The following is a 21,372-nucleotide window of genomic DNA, read 5'->3' on the forward strand; positions in this document are numbered from 1 at the left end:
CTAGGCCAAGGGAGGCCTCGGCTCCTTCCCTTCTCAGGAGGGACCAAGACTGAGCCAGAGGCTCTTTGGTTAGAAACTAAGATTGGTTTGCATGAGGACGGTGACAGAGGTCTGGGAAACCCAGAGGCCCTGGTCGGGGTCCGGGGAGGGCCTGGATTGGGAAGGGGCCAGGTTTGCCTCACAGCCCAGCAGGTCTGCCAGATGGACTGGGAAGGCAGTTCTGGTGGGAGGGAGGGTGCTTCCCGGGAGGCAGGGGGAAGCCGTGCTGCGGTGGGGGCTGTGGGCCCAGCTGCCATGCGGTCGGGTCGGGGGAGGGGCAAGGCTGGTCCGGGTCAGAAAGGAGGAGGGGAGCCCCCAGCAGCCCCAGTGGGAGAGTCTGTGATGGAACGGGCCCTGCCCGCGGGCCCGGTGCTACTGGCCCTTGGGGATGAAGGGCTCTCCCTCTCCAGGCTCGGGGTGGGGGCCTGGGTCACTGAGGCAGCGCTGTATCCTCTGGGAGCTGGGGCTGTCACTCGGCGCAGGGGTGAAGACGTCGTCGGTGCCCGGGGACGAGGGCTCCTTGGTCCGCATCACGAGGCCCCCGTCATGGTCCTCGTCATCGTCCTCCTCCTCGGTTGCCCTCCCTGGCTCCCGGCTGAGCCCCAGGACCTTGCCCTTCAGCTCTTCATTCACCAGGTCCACGGACTCGGGCGACTGAGGGGAGGCTGGGTCGATGGTGATCACGGGCAAGTCGGCCTTCGGCTCGTAGGCCAGTGGGTCTGGGGACCAAAAGCAAGGCACCAGCTGGCTTCTGCCCCCCACCCCCACCCCCAAGCCCTGCCTAGCATGTGCCCTGCTCAGCCCAGGCCAGCAACCCCCAGAGAACCTTCCTGCGGGGGCAGCATTCCCGTTTCCAGTTACTCCAGGTGGCCTTGACGGGCCCGTCAAACATCGGCTGCTTCTCTGCCCCCACACTGGGGTCTCGAAGGTAGGACTGTGCTCCTCTCCCCAGACCTGGGCTCCCACAGGAGTCCCTCCTCAGACAGGAATTCGGGCTCCCCCAGAGGCACCCGGGCCTGGAAGACCTGCCCCTGTTGCCCTGGTTTCCCCCCACGCTGGTGATCCCAACAGCGCCCCTCCTGCCTCCCTGCCAGGCACCCAGCCCCTCCGCGTGGGCCCCACGTGGAGCACCCTGTCCTGGGGAGGACAGCAGGGCCGCTCTTCTGCCCCCTTTGGTGAAGCCCCCACTCCACCTGACGTAGGAGGAGCTCATGGCCTGGAAGTAGGTCAGGAAGGGAGAAGAAACCCGTCCCCATGGCCCTGCCGGCCCTCTGCAGCCCCTTCCTGTTGGAGCCTCATTCTCATGAGAGGGTGGCGCTGAGCGCCCAGCCTCGAGGCCCCTCTCCAGGGACCCTACGCCCTGACTTACCTGAGCCGATGCGGGCCCGAGACATGGTGGGCGAGTCCAGCTTGTGGGCCGGCACCGTCAGGTAGTTGTTGATCTGACAGAGGAAAAGCAGATGGGTGAACATGGGCAGTCCCTCTGGACAGCGCCCAAGGCCGGTGGCCACACCCCCCTTTGGTTGTCCTGGGTGCCTGCTCCCTCTGGCAGTTCCTCATTAGGCTTTCTGTCCTGCTGGGCCAAGCTGGCACTTCAGGGGTTCCTGAGGGCTTGGCCCAGGCTCTTGTCAAGCTACGCAATCTCCAGAGTGACCTTGAACACACCTGCACTGCCCTCTCCCACAGCCCCATGGGCGGGGAGAGGTATCTCAATGCTACATGTATCTCAATGCTACATGTCACAAGTGAACTCAGGAGCTCCTGACATGGCTCAGCGGAAACAAATCTGACTAGTATCCATGAGGATGCAGGTTTGATCCCTGGCCTCACTCAGTGGGTTAAGGATCTGGTGTTGCCATGAGCTGTGGTGTAGGCTATAGACGCAGCTCGGATCTGGCGTTGCTGTGACTCTGGCGAAGGCTGGTGGCTACAGCTCCGACTCGACCCCTAGCCTGGGAACCTCCATGTGCCGCAGGTGCCACCCTAGAAAAGACAAAACTACAAAAAAAAAAAAAAAGAAAGAAAAAGAAAAAAGAAGGAAAACACATGTCCCTGTTGCTTAATGGTTACAGAACTTTTGTTTGGAGTAATGAAAATGTTTTGGAAATTGATGACGGTGATAGTTGCACAATATTGTGAAGGTACCAAATGCCTCTGATTGTTCAATTTAAAATGGTTCATTATGTTATGTGAAATTCACCTCCACTCTTTTTTTTAATGATTAGACCCCTAGTCTGGGAAGCTCCATATGCCATGGGTATGGCCCTAAAAAGACCAAAAAAAAAAAAGGTGAACTCAGCGTCTTGTCTTCCTTCAAAACCTGTTCCTTCCTCGTGTCCTCTACCTCGGCCACCACTCCCGACCACCCCAATCAAAGGCTAGAGACGCCTGACTCCTTTTCCTCTTCCCCTTCAGCCCCACCTCAAACTGGGGACCAAGCCCTGCTACTTCTTCCTCCTCAATGTCCCTTGAATCTACCGTTCTTTTCCACTACCCCCCATCCCCACCCCCACCCCCACCATAATCTGGGCCACCCCCACCCCTTCGCATGTCACTCCACTGCTGAGAACCCTTCGTGACTCCATGCCCTTGGAATAAAGCCCAAACCCTTAGGCCATTAACAAGCTTCCTTGAAAGCTGAGCCCCCTGTCTGTGGTCAGGAACTTGTGCTCAGCTTCCTCCTTTTGCCTGGCCCTTCCTCTGCCCACACTCCCTCCCCGGTGGCTTATTCCTAGGCCTGCCCTGACCACTTCCTTGCTCAAGGTGCTCAGGGCCCCTTGCACTTCCTGTCCTGCACCAGAAGCTCTGCAAGGGGGGACTGGGCCGATTCACCACTGGATTCAGAGGCTGCCCTGCTGCTCGGCACTTAGGAACTGCTCCCCAAATGTTTCCTGAACAAATGAATGAATGCATGTGTGCCTGGCTTTGTAAGATTTTGGGCAAGTCCCTTTCCCCTTGGGCCTCAGTCTTCTCCCTGGAGAACAGAAGGGTCAGAGCACATGGGTAGACTCTTCTAGCTCAGATGCCTCAGGATACGGCGGGGGTGGGAGCTCTTCCATACTGAGCAGGGAGCGGGTAGGGAAGGCAGCTTTCTGAAACCTGTCCTGGGGCTCAGCTTTCAAAACAAGTGGAGGGGCCCCCAAGATCAGATCGGAGTGGCTGTCTCCAAAAGGGCTTGGTGGGGGGGGTGCAGGGAGAGGAAGGGCCCAGGTTCCTGGAGAAAGGCAGGAGCAGCTCCAGTGCCGGACATACCTTCTGCTCTAGTTGCCGGGCCTTCTGTCTCCGGAGCAGCATCTGGTTCCAGGCCTCCTCGTAGGGGTCTGCCACCAGCGTGTGTCTGTTGTAGGAACGTAGCTGGGGGAGGAACAGCTGTCAGGCAGGGCAGGTTCTGGGCATGTGTGGGGTGGGGCTGGAGCAGAGTGGGGGTGCGGAGGGGCTCCTCTGCTGTGGGGGGAGGGCCCTCACCCGCTGCCTGGTCTTCTGCAAGTTGTTCCTCAGGATCTTGCGGATCTCCTCTTCCTTGTCCTTGGACAGTGCTGGCAGGATGCGCTCGGTAGGCAGGGTCTTGGGGTGGATGTTCCTGGGATAACGGAGCAGAGATTAGGGCCCCAGGAAAATTCCTGGGACCCTGGAGCCTGCTGAGCTGGGCCAGAAGGGTTCCCCAGGGATGGCCCGGGAGGGTGGGCCAAGCCTCAGGTCCTCAGTGTGGCCCTGCAGCTCTCCCACCTGCCCGCTCTGGGAGGATGACAGAGGGGCCTGGCTCACTGCCCCCACCCCCGGTGGGCATCGAGGGGTCCGTGTGTAGCTGCAGACGCTGACAGGTTGGCCACTGGCACTCACTGCATCGACACGGTGGAGACGGCCGAAGGGATCTTGCCCATGCCCCCACTTTCCACCAGCTCGATAGCCTGCTTCATCTCCATCTTGTGGTAGAAAGCGATGAGCTGGGGCTCCTTGGAGCGCTCGCCAGCTATCAGACACTTCTTCACGTACTTCTTATTAAACCGGTTGAGCCTGGTGGGAAGAGAGGGGAGATGGATGGAGCCAGCTCTGAGAGGTAGAGAGACACCCAGGCCCTGGGAGACCCTTACCTGCCCCTCCCTGCCCTCCTGCCCACCAGGCCTGCCACCTACTTGTCCTTCCAGTGGTGGTGGCCATAGTGGCCACAGATGTCCTCGATGCCTGTCAGAAGGTGGTCCAGGAACTGAAACGGGCCCAGGGCCAGGTCAAGCCTCACCACCAGGCTCCTCCCCTACCGAGACTTGAGAAAGGGCCCCCCACCTTCCACCCTAGCGCAGTTGGCTCAGCCCAGCCCTGTAGTTCCAGGAGCAGCCAGGAGGTGGCGCCTAGACCTCACTCACGCTAAACCCTAGTGGCATCTCAAACCTTCTGCCAATGGGGCCTGACTGAGCCCCCCTTCTCTGAACTCACTGGTGCCCGATGCCTGGGAGAGGGTCTTGAAGAGGCAGAGATGGCATGACACCCCCACCTCAGGGTCTAGGCTGCTCACATCCCACCTCCCTGTGGTGTGACCTGGTGACTTCAGGAGGTTGAAAGACCACCCCAGCACTGGGATACTGGGATGAGGGAGGAGGGGCTGAGTGAGGGCAAGGACTCCAGGCCTAGCTGCTCCCTCCACCCTCCGCTCCCTGAGCCTCCCCTGCCTCCCAGTACCTGCGTGTGGATCTCCTCATTGATGGAGCGCTTCGTTTCTTGCTTTTTCTTTACAGCCAGCAGGTCTACCAGAGGCCGAATAGTCATGCCCTGGGGGCGGGGGTGGGGGTAGCATGTGAGTGTCAGGCACTCCAGTTTTGCTACTCTGGCAGGGAGACCTCAGAGCTCGCCCCCCTCCACCCCCACCCCGGGCACCACCACCAACCACCAGGGTCTCTGAGCCCGGGAGGCCCTCTACTCTGAGGTCCCCAATCTCCCAACCCCCAAGCCTGAATTTATATAAATGCAGGTCCTCAAGGCCTGCTTCTTCCCAAAGACACAGCCAGAGGTTTCTGAGCCCATCCAGCCGAGTGACTCACACGCAGGTGGGCCAGGGGTCAGAGGGCCTGGGTTCAAGTGGAGCTCCACCACAGATGTGTTCTGGAACCCCAGGGAAGTCAGGCCTGGCTAAAGGGAGGTCCCTCTCTGCTCTGCCCTCCTCACAGGACTGCGAAGGAGGAGGATCTAGTAAGAGCAGCAGCAGCTACTTGAACCACACACTTCCACGTGCCAGAGCCAGTTCTGTTCAGTATCCACGATGACCCTAACGGTAGGTCCCTTCATTGTTCCCATTTGACGGATGAAGAAGCTGAGACACTGACAGGTTAAGAACTTTCTAAGGTCTCACAGAAGTGGTAAAACTGGCTTCAAACCCAGGCAGGGAGGCCCCTATCTCAGTGCTGCCTTCATTAAAAATAGGCTTGGTAAACCACTAGCATATGTGACTTCAAAGTCAAGGTGATAAAATGCTTTTGAAGAGGGAAGCATTTTATCATCTTGATGAAAGAGGCAGCCCCCTTTCCTCTTAAAGGACAGAAAATAAGTCCAGTCCCAGGAGGTTCTCTTTACATTGTTTCTCCCAAGAAGGCAGTGCTGCTTCCCATCTAGGGCTTGGCAGGATTCGAGTCCAGGAAAGAGGGAGGGGATGAAAGAGAAACAGAGGCCCAGGCTGAGTGTTTCTCACTTGCCTGAGGTCACAGGTCAGGTCAGGAGGAGCAACTTATATCATCCCAGACTGGGCTTCCTTGGGGACTTTGAAGGACCTGGGGTGGGGTCTCAGCTAAGCCTGTTTTTTTTTTCTTTTTTTGTCTTTTGTCTTTTTAGGGCCACACCTGCAGCATATGAAGGTTCCCAGGCCAGGGGTCGAATCGGAGCTGTAGCTGCCAGCCTACACCACAGCCAGAGCAATGCATGATCCAAGCTGCATCTGTGACCTACACCACAGCTCACAGCAAAGCCGGATCCTTAACCCACTGAAAGAGGCCAGGGATCGAACCTGCATCCTCAGGGTCACTAGTCAGGTTTGTTAACCACTGAGCCACAATGGGAACTCCAAGCCTGGCTTATTTAAATGCACAGAAATCATGACCAGCGGGCTGGAGGGATTCTTCAGGATGGTCCAGCCCAGTCCCCTCAGTTCACAGATGGGGATCTGAGGCCCAGAGACAGGAGGAGAGTCAAACTGACAGCAACAGAGCTCCGGCGACTCTAGACCTCCTGCTGCCCAACTCAGGGACCTTTCCAGTTCCCTGTGTTGCGCTCTTGTTCCCATTTTAAAGATGTAGAAACTGAGATCCTAAGCTATTAAATCACTTCCCTAAAGTCCTACAATGAGCACTGTGGGCCAGCTGACTGGACCCATTTCTCCTGATGCTGTCTGGGTTCAAGCGAAGTTATGTAGCCTCCTGACTACTTTACATTCTGACTGGTCACCTCCCAGGGACTCATGATCACAACTCGCCCTTCACAACTGCGGACCCTGAGGCCCTGAAAGGAGGAGTGCTTGTTCGAGGCTGCACCAGTGATCCATGGAGCTGGTCTAGACCCCGTGGCCCCCTCTCGGGTCATGTGTCCTCTCTTGTGGCAGAGTCAGGGTCCCCAGGGAGGGCTGCTCCCCCCTGTCCAGCACCTGCACAAAGACGGTGAAGAAGATGACGGTGATGATGGCTGTGAGGAACAGGTCACACATGGGGAAGTGATTCTTGTCCAGGAGGTAGCCCAGGGAGAAGGCGATGGCCCCCCGCAGGCCTCCATAGGCGATGATGAACTGGTCCTTGGGGGTCAGCTTCACGATGCGGAACTTGTTGATGAACCAGGTCAGGCCCAGCACGCCTGCCAGGGACGAGGGAGAGAGGGGTCAGGCTGTGCCCAGCCCCTCCTGGCTTAGACACCAGGGACTTCTCTATCTGGAGGAAGCTCCCAAGAGTGAGCCTGTCTGGCTCACTCATTTCTTGGGTCCCTCAGCCCCAGGTACCCCAAATCCCTCAATCCAAGGGCTGGCTGGATCTTTAACCTGGATGGACTTTAGAGATATCACAGAGGCTTCCAGGAGCTGGACGTCAGGAGGGGGATGGGAAGAGATGAAACAAGACTGGCCACATGTTGACACCTGTTAAATACCACGGGTACATGGGGTCTACGTTTCTATGGGCTTGAAATTTTCCATAAGAAAAAGTTATTTAAAAATGAAGGGGCTGGGAGTTCCTGTCGTGGCGCAGTGGTTAACGAATCTGACTAGGAACCATGAGGTAGCGGGTTCGATCCCTGGCCTTGTTCAGTGGGTTAATGATCCGGTATTGCCGTGAGCTGTGGTGTAGGTTGCAGACACGGCTCGGATCCCGCGTTGCTGTGGCTCTGGTGTAGGCCAGTGGCTTCAGCTCCGACTGGACCCCTAGCCTGGGAATCTCCACATGCCGTGGGAGCGGCCCAAGAAATAGCAAAAAGACAAAAAAAAGAAACAATGAAGATGCTGGAGTTCCCATTGTGGCTCAGCAGGTTAAGAACCTGACTAGTATCCATGAGGATGTGGGTTCTATCCCTGGCCTCACTCAGTGGATTAAGGATTCGGTGTTGGTGCAAGCTGCCGTGAAGATCACATAAGTGGCTTGGATCTGGTGTTGCTGTGACTATGGCGTAGGCTCCGATTCAACCCCTAGACTGGGAATTTCCATGTGCTGCAGTTTAGGCTGTAAAAAGACAAAAAAATAAAATAAAATAAAAGGCAGAGTTTGGAGTTCAGCCGCTATCCACAGAACCAGACCCTCTGGAGGATGAGGCCCAGGATTAAAGGGGCTTTAAGACAGTGCAACAAGTGTGACACCCAAGCCTAACCTCAGAGAGGAGGTGACATCCGGGGGTGAGGGAGGCCACACAATCATTGAGGTGATGTGTCTGGAAAGTGTAAGCAGCCCCAAGAGCCTGAGGCTTGGTCTCCATGTGTGCCCCAGGCTGGTGGCAGAGGTCGGGAGGAGCTGCCTACAGCTTTGCAAGTGCCAATGTCATCGGTGCCACGAGGCATTCAGACACTCAGAGACCTGGCTCTGAGGGCCTCAGTCCCCCCTCAGATGCTGACTGGCTCAGCATCCCAGGGCTCCTGCCGCCCCTCCCCTAGACACTGTGACTATCTTCCTAGAGACCACAGACTCAGAGCGTGCGGCTCTCCCCTCCGGAGGGGGCTCATTATGGTCTCGGCACTGAGTGGGGGAGCCCATCCTGCCGTGCTGCAAGCAGCTGGGAGCCAACCTCACACAGCACCCAACACACATAGCACCCACCCCAACATGCACACACACCTCCCCGGGCTCAGGCCCTCTACCTCACCCAGCACTCGGGCGATGAGGCAGAAGAGCAGGGTGCTGATGACAAAAGTCCAGTTCCAGTGGTGGGAGCCGGCCACGGTGGAGACGCCGAGGAAGATGAAGATGAGGGTCTCGCTGACACTGCTCCACATCTTCAGGAAATATTTGATGGTCGTGTGAGACTTGTGGGAGATGTTGGCCTCCACGTATGGGCGCATCACCACTCCCGAAGCAATGAGCCTGGGGTCAGGGAAAAGCAGGGTTCAGGGGGCAGAGTCGAGTGCACCTTCCCGGAGCGCCTCCACTGCCAGGGAGCAGCCAGGCGCCCATCTCCTGACTTCTCTTAAGGGTCAGAGGCCCTGGGGGCTTCACACACCTATTCTCAATCCTCTCACTCAACAGACACAGGCATGTTCTTGAATTTTCCAGAGAGACCCGAGACTTGGAGAAATAGAGTCACCTGCCCACTGTCACACTATCAGCAAGTGGCAGTGCAAAGATATAAATGAATGCCTGCTCAACTGCTAAGCCTGTGCCTTCACCTCTCAGGGGTCAAGTCTATGACTGCAGGTTTATTCTCTGAGTGCGGTGTCCCCTTAACACACGGGGGTTCCCACAGGGAGCTGTCTTTCCAGCAGCAGCCCAAGCCCTGCCAGCCTGTGCCCACTATGGCTGGAGGTCCTCACTGTCACCCCCAAGTCCCTCCACCAGGCCCGGCCTCCGCATTTCTCATGTCCTCCTCTAGGGGGAGCACCTCACTGCCCCTCCACGCTCTCCCCACCTCAAGACCCAGCTGGGGCTGGGCTGCAAGGGGGAGCAGTGAGTGCCAGCGCCAGCGTCAGCGTCAGGCCACCACCAAAGGGCTCCCTTTGCGACAAATGAAAGGGAGAAATGGCTGGGCTGATTCTTTTCAGAACCTTCAACTCTGGGGCAGTCCTGGGACCTGGGACCTGGGACCTGGGACCTGGGACCTGGGACCTGGGACCTGGAACCCGCATCTGGGGGCTGGGTCCTGGGGAGCTCCCTTGTGGTCCTACCAGCCTAGGGAATTTGAGTTGGCACCTCCTCCATCCCCCCCCGCCCCGGCCCTGGCCATGCTGCCCCCAGACTCACGCCATGATGCCTGACAGGTGGAAGAGCTCGGCCGACAGGTAAGCCATGTAGCTGTAGAGGAAGACGAAGAGCGGCTCGATGACGCGGATGTGGGAGGTGAACCGGGAGGTGAAGGCTGCGATGACCCCGTAGACCACGCCCACAAACACCCCGCCCAGGGACACCACGAAGAAGCTCAGGAAGCCAAGGACGATGTCCACGATGCCCACGCGGTCGTAGTTGGCAAACTCCTCAAATAGGTGATACAGGACCTGGGGAAGGTGTGCAGGCTGGTCGGCGGGAGGGTGGGGCCTGCCCCACGGCTCCCTGGGGTCCACCCAACGTGATCCCACCCCCTCCATTGACCACAGTGAGGTAGGAGTAGAGAAACCGTAGCATCAAGCAGGTGCAAAAACCAGCTGCCCGCCACGGGGGAGCCAGCGAGTCCTCATGCCTGCAGCATGCAGGGCTGGTTAAGGGCACAGCTCTGCAGCCAACCCGCCTGGGTTGAATTCTGGCTCTGCCACTCCCCGGCTGTATACAGGGGCAAATTACTGCATCTTCCTGTGCTTCTGTTTTCCTGTCCAGAAAACGGGGGTAAGAGTACTGACTTTATAGGGCTATCGTGAGATTAAATTAAGTCAATGAAGGCAAGTGCCTATCACATCATTAGCCACTCCTGCACCAAGTTTGCCTCTCATGTCCTGGTCTAGATTGCAGTCTCTCCTTCAGCATAAAGCAGAGAAAGTTCAGACAATGATCCAGAAAAGGGCTTCTAAACTGCGGAAGCTTTCTGAAAATACACATGGCCAGGACATACCCCATCTGGAATGTCTGGAAGTGGGGCCCAGAAATCTCTGCTCAACAAGCTCCCCAGGTGGTTGTGATGAACCGTCAAGTTCAGAAGCTACGGAACCAGAGGCTGTCTAAGGCCTCCCCACCTCCTGGCTGGGGAAATAAATGGTCATTGTAACACTGTCATCAGACGTTTAAGTGGCACTTCATACACTGTGAAACCCTTTGATTATGGTCATCCTGCTCGACACACCACAGCCTCGTGAGGTAGGTGGGCTAAGGATTCCCTTGCTAAACCGAGGCTCAAGTGGTGAAGCAACTTGCCAGAGGGCCCCCAGCCCAGAGCAGCAGAAATGGGCCCAGGGCTTGTTCCCTGACACTGTGGGTGGGGCCTCCTGGGAATTCAGCTTTGAGGTTCTGCCCCCTCTTAGGTACTGGCTGCCTGGCTGGCTCTCAGCTCTGCCAGGAAGCCAGCTAGAAGTGTCCAGGTCTGGGGACACGGAGATGCTGAAGGAGAGGGGAAGAGGACCTGAGGGACCCTGAGAGGGGACCCTCCAAGGCCTCTGGTACCTGGGCAGCACCTGGAAGCAGGAGGAAGGGAGGGGAGGGCTCCAGGACAAAGGCATGACTGAGGCCACACAGCTTGCGGCAGCTTTCTGTTCTACTGTCTGGGAAAGGGGGCATTCACTCAGGCCAAGCCACCGCTCCACCAGCTCCAGGAGGAGCTGATGAGGGTGGCCGGGGAGGAAGAGGGAAGGACGAGGAGGCTGTCAGCAGCCCACCACCACCACCACCACCACCACCACCACCACCACCACCGTCCGAAACTTCTTTGAGGCACGGCTTCCTGAGGGGCTGGGGGTGAAGCGGGAGTACGTGTGTAAGCGTGCACACATGTCCTTGTGTCTTCCTGTGTGTGCAGAGGATCTCCGGGTGTCCAGATAGGAGGGGGGAATGGAGGTGTTTTCACAACACGATGTGAATGTGCACATACACGTATCTGTTTCCTGAGGAAGCCGCCTGGGAGGAAAGGCATATGCAAACACGTACAGCTGTACCACGTGCAGACGCTGCGGTGGGGGTGTCTGTCCTCGCTAGACCTGGGAGGAAAGCACTCACTACTCTGCTGCTTTGCGGCTGTCAAAGGTGAGGCCCAGAGAGGTACATTCGCTTGCCTAAGGTCACACAGTAAGCAAGTGGCCAATCCAGACCAATCTTTGTCACTTTCTGGAGGTTTTAGAGGCAAGGTCCTCTCCCACGATTGCTGCCCCCAAACTGTGCCCAAACCAAACTCTAACTTAAAACATGGCTAACATGAAAGCTGAAATGCCCCAGAGACTAAATGGTTTATAAGGGGTAAATTGAGGTCTAAAGAAGATCAATATTTTAACCAATATCACATCACAATCTATCAGAGATGGAAACTATGACCTGATAAGGCCAAGAGCTCAAGAATCAGACAGACCTGGCTTTTAATTTTGAATCTATCGTGTTCTAGCAAGTTATTTAACTTCTTTGAGCCTGATCCCTCCTCTGTAAAGCGAGACTAATAAGCACCCGCTAAGGTGGTGATGAGGATGAAATGAGACAATCCACGTCAGGTGCCCAGCACGAGTCTCGCACACTAAGCAGGAATGGACACACATTTGCTGTCCTATTGCTATTATTAGCAGGCCGAGGTGGATTCACTCTGGACCCAGGTTTGGGCTTGTGTCCTGTGTGCACATGGGTGTGGTCCCTGCCCCCTCACCACAGTGACGGCGTCGTTGAGCAGGGACTCCCCAAAGACCAGGATGTGCAGCAGCTCGTTGATGTGAATTTCCTCGAAGACGGCCAGCACGGCCACGGGGTCCACGGCCGAGATGATGCTGCCAAAGAGCAGGTTATCCAGGAGCCCGATGTTGTTGATCTGCTCGCCGCCCACCAGGCACACGGCGTACATAAGGCCGCCCAGGAAGAAGGCGTTCCACAGCGTGCCCACCACAGCGAAGATCAGGATGGTACCCAGGTTCTCCGTGAACTGCCGCAGCGGCAGGAAGTAGCCTGCATCCAGGATGATGGGCGGCAGCAGGAAGAGGAAGAAGACCTCTGACTGCAGGAAGGGGGGCGTCTCGCCCACGGCCTTGATCAGGCCCCCCACTAACAGCCCCACCACGATCAGCAGGCAGCTCTCCGGGACGATGCTCGAGATGGTGGGGATCACATGGAAACCTGCAGGGGTGAGAGAACGGGAGGCTGTGGGATCGTTCGGAGCCAGGAGAACCCCAGGCTGCGGACGGGGCTGGGGATGAGGAGGGCAGCTGGTGAGAGGGGCGCAGGCACGGTCTCAGAGGGCCGCTCCGTTAACTCTCTGAGCCTCAGCTTCCTTGCTTGTAAAACAGCTGATAATGCCAGCTTCACAGGGTTGCTGTAAAAACTAAGTGACGTGTTGTTAAAGTGCTTTTTTTCAAAGGCTATACAGATGCTATCTCTGTCATAATGTAGCAGAAAGAAGCAGCTTTGTATGCCTGCAGAAAGCATCAGTTAGACAGCAGTCACTGAGGTCCCAAGTACCTCCAAGGTCCCTGACCACCCTGTCACCCCAGGTTAGGGCAGGAGTCCTTCTCTGGTGCTTTCTCCTGTCATACAACTTCAATCCACAATCTTAAGGGCATGACCAACACCTGAACCGAAGTCATCTTTGCAGGCACAAGTTCAGGGAGGCAGACGTGAGCGCAAGACCAGGCCAAACAATCTAACAATTCTGTCGGAAGGAAGATAGCAAGTTCCCCCTCAAGCGGGTGTTTAAGCAGAAGGCAGATGATGGCTGCTGAAGAAGGGACACAAGAAATAGGAAGCACAGAGGAATCAAAGCATATCAGCGCAGGAAGGAACCTGGGGACCACACAGCCCAGATTTGCAAACAAGCAGAATGCACGCAACAACCTCCAATCCCAGACTCGCATGCTTTCCTGCTGAGCCCAGAGAGTGGCTCAGAAAGCCGACAGCAACCAGTTTTGCATGTGAGACAAAACTGATTTGCCACTCTGTTTCTAGCCTAATCCCACACACTTTTTTTTCCTTCTTCCTTTTTACTGCTACACCTGCAGCATATGGGAGCTCATGGCCTAGGGGTTGAAGTGGAGCTGCAGCTGCTGGCCTCTGCCGCGGGCACAGCAATGCTGCCAGATCAGAGCCACATCTTCAACCTACACCACAGCTTGCTGCCAGATCCTCATTATGTTGGGTTCTTAACCTGCTGAACCACAACGGGAACTCCTAATACCACCCACTTTAATGATGGGGTAACTGAAGCTCCGAAGGGAAAAAGGACTTGCTTAAGGTCACAGAGCAAATCAGTGGCAGAACTTGGACAGAACCCAGGTCTGGCCTCCCAGCTCCCATCAAACTCTGTGGCTCTATGAGTCAACCCCTCCTGCCTCCCCATTAAGGCATAAAATGGCCCTTTGCCTGAGACCAACCAACCACCCCCCCAAGCCAGGTCTTGACCAGCAGCAGCAGCAGGCTACTCTCTGCAGCGGGCCTCCTTGGGGCTCCAAACCCAGAGCTGCAGAGACAGCAAAAATCCCCTTTAAAGAGGGGGGAACTCCTAATACTTCTCAATTGTCATGTTTGGCCCCAAGCTCCCTATGGGTTTTGGGGTTGTTTTGGGTGGGGAAGTAAGTGGAGATGACCTGGGGTTCTAGCTGCATGCTGGGCACTTAACTCCTGGGGTCTGCTTGGTTAAGAGGGTCTGACACTTTGTCTCGCTCTCCCTACCTCCCTAACCTATAAGCTCTGTGCAGGCAGACTCCATATCTGTTTATGATTATACCCCCCGGGCCAAGGATACATACAACAGGAGCTCTACCAGTATCTACTGATTCAAAAATGCAAAGGGCTGGGCCAGGACCCACGTGATTCCCAATACCCTGTCTGGCCAGGCCTCTGCTCGCTTCACCTCTGAGATCAGTGGGAAGGAAGATGAACATCCCTCCTAGTGCCCAGAGCCCCTTCTGCTCTTAGCTACTGATCTAGGCAGTGCCAGTACAGCCACAATTCAATACTCAATACACCATCCAGGCCCAAGACCTTGTCACAGGGGGACAGGGTGTGTGTGGGGGTGTGGCTGTGTGTGTGTAACAAGTCAAGAGCAATACCATGAAGAATGTTCATTACTCCTAAAAGTGCTGGGGACCTGGCACATGTCATCTCTTTAGTCCTCACAACAATGTAATAGGTACTGTCCCCATTTTGCAGAAGAGAAAGCTGGGGCTCAGCGAGATTCAGTGTTTTCTGAGCCAGGCCAGGGCTGTGTGCTGGGGACACTGAGGTGGCTCAGGGTCAGAACCTCCGTCAGGAGCTCCTGGGAATGGCTATGCTTGCTCCAACCTTTGGACCTTCAGGCTACCAGGTCCCCATCACTAGGTGAAGAGACAGCTGACATTCCTATTTGACAGATGAAAACCTGGAGCCCAGAGGAGGTGGACGTGTCCAGGCACCCAGGGCAAGGTCCCAGGCCTCCAGACTCGGGGACAGTGCACTTTCTTCAAATGAGCCAGCCCCCAGAGTACCTGGTGCTGAAACTGTTTCCAGAGCTGATCCCCCCAGGTTTTCCCGTGTTGCCCTGCCTCTCAGGGAGCAGAAGGAACTCTGGGCCCTGGCAGGCAAGGGAATGGGAGCGTGGGCCAGGCTAGGAAGGGAGGTCTAGGATCTACCTTGGCACCTCGCCCACAGTGGGGAGGACGTTACTGGAAAGCAGCTCCCAGGGAAGGGGTGGATTCTGTCATCAGGCCCAGCGGCTCAGGGGAGGGGGAGGGCCTGCAGGCCTGCTCTGGCCTGTCCCTCTCCTAAAGCCCTGACTCTACCAATCGTCCCCACTCTGCATCTCTAAAGAGTCCCCTCAAAGCATGGACACTTGCTGACACTGAGAGAGATGAAGGGGGCACAGCTGGGCCTCTGGTCCCCTGACAGAGGCTCAGCATTGAGGCGAGACCCCAAGATGTTAAGAAAGGAGGCACAACTCCCAGGGCCCAAACATGCAGCACTGGTGATGTCACCAGGATGGAATCAGGGGTGGGGCGGAGGCAGTGAGGCTCAGATCCAGAGCCTCGAGAGCTGAAACATAGCTTGGAGATCATCCCGACCCTCCATCACAGTTAAAGAAACTGATGATCAAAGGGAAGCGGTGACCTGTCAATTGTCACGACCAGTCCCACCACGAGAACCCAGGAAGCCCCAAGTCCAGCAATCACTCCAGCCATGTGGCCTCCTGCTGGAGCACCCAGGCCTCCCAGAGCAAGGACTTGAGGAGACAGTGTGGAATTCAGCATCTCCCCGCCTCAGGGCAAACTGGCTGACACAGTTTAGGGCTGGCCTCCCTTTTAGGTGAAGAGGCTGGGGGAGAGGAGAGATGTTTCTCACTCCATCCAGTATAGGTGGCATTTGAGCAACTGGGGGCACTCGGGGAACACAGACACATACCACACTCACCCGCGCTTTCACTCTTCCCTACACAGACTCTCTCTGACACACACACAAACTGAAAAGACACTTGGCTAAACCACATTGACGCGGGGCCTCCGGTCCTCTGCAGCCTCTCTGCTCTTCACCCTGAGAACACTTTATTCCCATCTCCCCAGACTCCCCATCTGCTGAGTCTGTGCAGTAGAGCAGGCAAGCGAGGCTATCCCACGGCACCCTTGGTTGCCAGGGTGACCAGACACCCCTGATCCCACTTCCGGCATCTCTCCCCTGGCCTGGGCAGTCAGAGGGGAGTGCTGGGAGGAAGGGCCTCCTTGGCCCACCAATGCCAGGTCACCAAAGACCCAGGGGCACATGAGGGGCTCTGCGCCCTAGTTCCAGGCCTGAAGACTGCTCTGGGGCTGCAACTCGGCCAGGTCCCAAGGGATTCCCGGTAGCATGACGATTCCATTTCTCTAACTCCCTCTTCAACTGCCCCAGCAACCGGTCTCAACTACGGTAAAGAAAGGTAATACCTTCCGCCAAAAGCCTGGCACTGCACAGCTTACAGCAGGGTGCTAACACATTTGCAGCTCACCAAGCCCTGGGAGGTCACGATTACCACCCCCTCATTTTAGAGAGGAGGAAACTGAGGCATAGAGAGGTGAAGCAACTTGTTCAAAGTCAAGTGGCTGCTATCAGGTTCAAATCCAGGCAGTCTGGCCCCAGTCTGTGTTCTTAGCCACCTGCCACATTATCCCTGGTTTTATTCTTATTTTGCTTCTAAGAGAAGTCTCAGAACCCAGGACCAAAGAGTTCCAGAGTGGTTCCCAGAGGGCCAGAGGTGGTATTTCTTTCCACAAGCTCTTCTCCAAGGAAGTCTCACAGCTGCTCCTTTTCCACTCTGGAGGCCTAAGAAAGACCTTGGGGAATCCTCCCCATCTTTTAAGCCCACCCCTCAGTCCTGAGTTCACGCCACCCAAAGGGGTCAGTCTTCTCCTAAAGTCCTAGGGCAGGAGGTAGAACTATCAGCCAAGCTCAGCAACTGCCTCCCTGGTCTAGATTCAGCCCCAGGCTCCACTGGGGCTGGAGGGGCTCAGAGTCTTCTCGAGTTGGATTCTTCTCAGTGTTGATTCTTCCCACCATCAGTGTCTGAGGACCAGGGAGAAAGATAAACACAATGCAGCTGCTGCTTCAGTACGTTTACAGCCAAGCCAGCAAAGAAAGACGTGTGGCACTCGCCACTCTGCTCAGGGTTCCAATCAGAGAGCGGCTGTTTACTAGCTTGTTGGCCGTGGGCAAGTGGGCTCTCCTCCCCTCAGTTTCCCCATCTGTGTAAAAGCCTATCTGAGAAGTTTCTGCAGCACAAGAGGACATTATAAGGGTAAAAGAAAGTCAAACAACGCTGGCACTGGATATTAGCCAAAGTGGTGACTGCTATTATCATTACAATCTTCTCCAAAACTCAGGTTCAACATGGGTCACTGTACGTTATCATGACCCACTGGTGTGCACTTGTCCATCACTGGGTTTTAAGCTCCCTAAGGCAGGAACTTTCTAGAGTCGTCTGGGTCTCCTGCTACCAGCATAGAATAGACATTTGTGAACTGAGATAAAATTGACTTTCAGATGTGAAACGTGGATAAGAGGAAGGAGGTGGAGGCAGGGAACTCTGAAATTTTAAGAGTAGGTGACGCTCTGAGAGCTGGGACCATCAGAATTGGGCTTTGAAGGATCAAGAGAAGTTTGCCAGGGGGAGAAGCAGGAAAATAGCCATTCTTCAGTCTGTATTCACTAAAGAGCCCAGCACAAGTACCCTGCACACAGTAAATGGACATATGGGTCATGAATGAGTAAAAAACAAAGAAAGAAAAAGACAAATAGGAGGGCAGGCTGACCTCACCAAGCCTTTGCCAATGTCCAAGTATCAGTGCTGCTGAGAAGATTAAATGAGATGTTGTAAAACACTTAGCACAACACCTGTTACATATGCTTTTGAGTTTTGGTCCCTCCTCTGTCACTGGGGTAACGATGCCACCACCAGGGTGGCTATGTCACTGAGATAATTTATTTAGAGCCCCTGGCTCACAGGAGTCACCCAATGAATGACAATAATTTTTTGCTTTTTTGTGGGTTTTTTTTGTTTGTTTGTTTGTTTTGCTTTTTAGGGCTGCAACCACAGCATATAGAAGTTCCCAGGCTAGGGGTCGAATCAGAGCTACAGCTGCCGACCTACACCACAGCTCATGGCAACACTGGATCCTTTAACCCACTGAGTGAGGCCAGGGATGGAACCTGCATCCTTGTGGATACTAATCAGGTTTGTTGCCGCTGAGCCTCGACAGGAACTCCCTGAATGACAATTTTTTAAAAATGTAAACCACTAGTGCCGTTGGTAAGGCTGTATTTGATCATGATTCACTTTAAGATACAATCTCCAGCACAGAGGAGAAAAAAACTTATTGGACACCTGGAGTGTCTAAAGCAAGGCACTGTGCTGTGGCTTTTACTTATCTCTTTTATTTCATCTCATATCCTGACCTCCATTTATTAGATGAAGAAACCGAGGCTCAGAGAGGTGAAGTGACTTGCCTGAGGGCACCCAGCTAGGAGCAATAGAGTCAGATTTAGAACCCAGGTCTCCTGGGAGTTCCCACTGTGGCACAGTGGATTCAATGATCCAGCTCATCTTGGTGGCATTGCCAGTTCAAGCCTTGGCCCAGCGCAGTGGGTTAAGGATCTGGCATTGCCACAGCTGTGGTGTATGTTGGCGGCTGTAGCTCTGATTCAACCCCTATATGCTGTGGATGTGGCCCTAAAAGATGCAGCTCGGATTCAAATCCTGGCCCAGGAGCTTCCATATGCCAAGGGTGGAGGTGAAAAAAGAAAAAGAGAAAAAAAAAGAACCTAGGTCTCCTAATTGCCCGTTCTTTGTGCCAGACTATGTCAATGAAAACAAATAAGCCTGTCAGTAGTTCCCCAGTGGCCTAGCAGTTCAGGAACCAGCATTATCACTGCTGTGGCTTGGGTCACTGCTGTGGCAGGGGTTTGAGCCCTGGCCCAGGAATTTCTGCATGCAGTGAGTGTGGCCAAAAAAAATAAAAAACATGAGTTCCCGTTGTGGCTCAGTGGTAACAAATCTGACTAGTACCCACGAGGCTGTGGGTTTGATCCCCGGCCTCACTTAGTGGGTTAAGTGTCCGGCGTTGTGAGTTGCGTTGTGGTGTAGGTCGCAGATGAGGCTTAGATCCCGTGTTGCTGTAGCTGTGGCATAGGCTGGCAGCTGAGGCTCCAATTTGCCCCCTAGCCTGGGAACTTCCATATGCTGAGGGTGCAGCCCTAAAAAGCAAAAAAATAAAAACAAATAAACAGAAAAACCTCCTAAGCCCGCGGGCATCAATGGGAAGAGAATTCAAGTGTGCAAGATGCCACCCCTGTAAAAACAGCCATAAATAAATCTGTTCCAAATACCTGCAGAGAAGTCACTCCCCACGCCGGGGCAGTCAGTCTTCCTGTGCCTTCCCCCATCATTCTTTCAAACAGCACCTCTATCTCTTGCCTGTTTCAATCCACATCTCAGGAACATCAAGTCTGAGTGGGAGATTAGCTAATAAGCTGGCTGAGAACAGAGCAGCATATGCGGGGCTGCCTGAGGCATGGGGAAAAGAGAAGTAGCCCAGGGGGTCAAAAACCTGGGTTTAAGGCCCAGCTCTGCCCTTTAATAACCAGGAGGCTTGGGCCTTCATTGCACCACAGACAGGCCACAATTTCCTGGTGTGCAGACAAGTGAGAATCAAGGGGCTGGACATGGAGCAGCTAGTACACTGTGAAGTGGCAGACATACCTCAGAGATCACTGATAAAGGAGGGGTCAGGGCAGAAATGCCACTTGGACTGGAGGCCTGGAGGCCAAGATTTGAGAGCAATGAGCAGAGACCCAGCAGGAAAGACTGTGATAAGGATTGAGGAGCTGGCTGAGCTCAGGGTTACCCTTAGCATTTAACCTCCCATCCCTATTAACACCTGTTCTCCAGTTGCTAGAAGTCCCCAAACCCCATTTCTGTGCACAAAGAGAGGGAAGTCCTTCACCTTGAATGTCTACCCACCCTTCAAAACCCAGTTCAAGAGTTGCCTCCTCTGACAAGACTTCCCTGAACCCCTCAGCCTAAGTCAGAAGCTCCGGCAAACTGAGGAGTGGGAGCTCTATAGCTGGTGTTCTAGTCAGCTTGGCAGCCCACCACATGGCCCTGGGCTCCACAAAGGTGACGGCTCAGGACAAGTGGGTTAAGGGAATAGTGAAAGCTTCCTAAGGGGTGTGGGATTGAAGTTGGGTCTGGAGGGCAGGGGGCTGATGGGGGAAGTGTGAACAAATGAACAGAGGGAGCATCTCAAAAGCCTTCCAAGGACCCTGAGGCCTCCAGCCAGCCTGGAAATGAGACTGCAAGTGAGGGAGGTGCTGGCACACAGCTGGAAGAGGCAGGTGTATGAAGACCCAGGTCAAGGGGCCCCAGCTGATGCTGTAGGCCTCAGAGGGACCCCTGACCTTCAGGCCTGGCCTTGAATGCCACTGACCTAGCCTTGAGCCAGGTCTATTCCCACACTGCCTTTCACTCCCACCAGACTTCTCTCGGGTCTCGAGACTCACTGGGGTACCCCCCCAAGCCTCACTGCCCCCTGAGCTGGGGCAGCACCTCTGGGTCCCTCATCCAGCCTCCCAATCATAAGTTCTCCATGGACATTTGTTGAATGAATTTCACTCTGGCAGATTCCCCCCAACCCCAAGAAAGGTGCTGGATAGACAGTCTCTGTGCAGTGAGGTGGAGAATGACTCACACAAGGGAGGGAGGGACACGGACCAGGGACTGGCAGTAAACAGCCTGTGTGTGTTGACAAGACACAGAGATCCAGCAGGCAATGGCAGGGACTGGCAAGGAAGAAGTCTCCAGGCAGCCAGTCGGGGTGGCAGCTCGGGGGGTGGGGTAGGACCACAGGATCCAAAGACTCTCATGACTGCTCTGGGTCTCTGGCAGGGGACCATGAGATACACACTGGTTTCTTTGGATTTCTTTCCAAATGGAAACATATTACTTTGGTGATTTTATTTGTTATTTGTTTGTCTGTACCAGCAGCATGTGGAAGTTCCCAGCTCAGAGATCGAACCCACACCACAATAGCAACCAGAGCTGCTGCAGTGAAAACACTGGATCCTCAACTTGCTGCACCACAAAAGAACGCCCTACTTTGGTGGTTTTAAACCCATGGTCATTTAAAACTTTTTTTTCCACTGTATATAAGTTCATTAAGTCAAAGGAAAATAATTTGTCAGTGATTCTCCTTTTCTTATACCCACTCAACAAGCTCCTAGCCCCTCAATCTACCCTGTTTAACAGATTAATATACAAACTTCCAACCTTTTTTTTTTTTTTTCTCTTTTTTTGGCTGCCCTAGGGACATATGGCATTTCAGTGCCAGGAGTCAGATCCAGGCCTCTGTTGCATCCTATGGGGCAGCTACAGCAACTCAGGATCCTTAACCCACTGTGCCAGGCTAGGGATCGAACCTGTGCCCCTGAGCTCCAGAGATGCCACAGATCCCTTTGCGCCATAGCAGGAACTCCAGCTTCCAAACTTTTCTGCATCTATAGTTTTAAATTTTTGTGTAAATGGTATATTCTACATACTATGCTGTAACTGCTTCTGTGTGGCAGAGATTGT

At 54.8% G+C, this 21,372-nt stretch overlaps 1 protein-coding gene across 1 annotated transcript in view; it reads right to left on the reverse strand.

Annotated features, from left to right (window-relative positions):
• SLC9A1 (solute carrier family 9 member A1) overlaps positions 207–21,372 on the reverse strand; it is a 52,527-nt gene continuing 31,361 nt past the window's right edge. The window contains 11 exon segments of the mRNA NM_001007103.1: positions 207–758; positions 1,409–1,481; positions 3,292–3,393; positions 3,505–3,619; positions 3,880–4,053; positions 4,173–4,243; positions 4,714–4,803; positions 6,662–6,864; positions 8,353–8,570; positions 9,444–9,694; positions 11,968–12,428. Of these exon segments, the coding sequence (NP_001007104.1) occupies positions 412–758; positions 1,409–1,481; positions 3,292–3,393; positions 3,505–3,619; positions 3,880–4,053; positions 4,173–4,243; positions 4,714–4,803; positions 6,662–6,864; positions 8,353–8,570; positions 9,444–9,694; positions 11,968–12,428 (2,105 nt within the window). The 3' untranslated portion in view covers positions 207–411.

The sequence above is a fragment of the Sus scrofa genome, chromosome 6 (genome assembly GCF_000003025.6).
Source record: "Sus scrofa isolate TJ Tabasco breed Duroc chromosome 6, Sscrofa11.1, whole genome shotgun sequence".
NCBI classification, from domain to species: Eukaryota; Metazoa; Chordata; class Mammalia; order Artiodactyla; family Suidae; genus Sus; species Sus scrofa.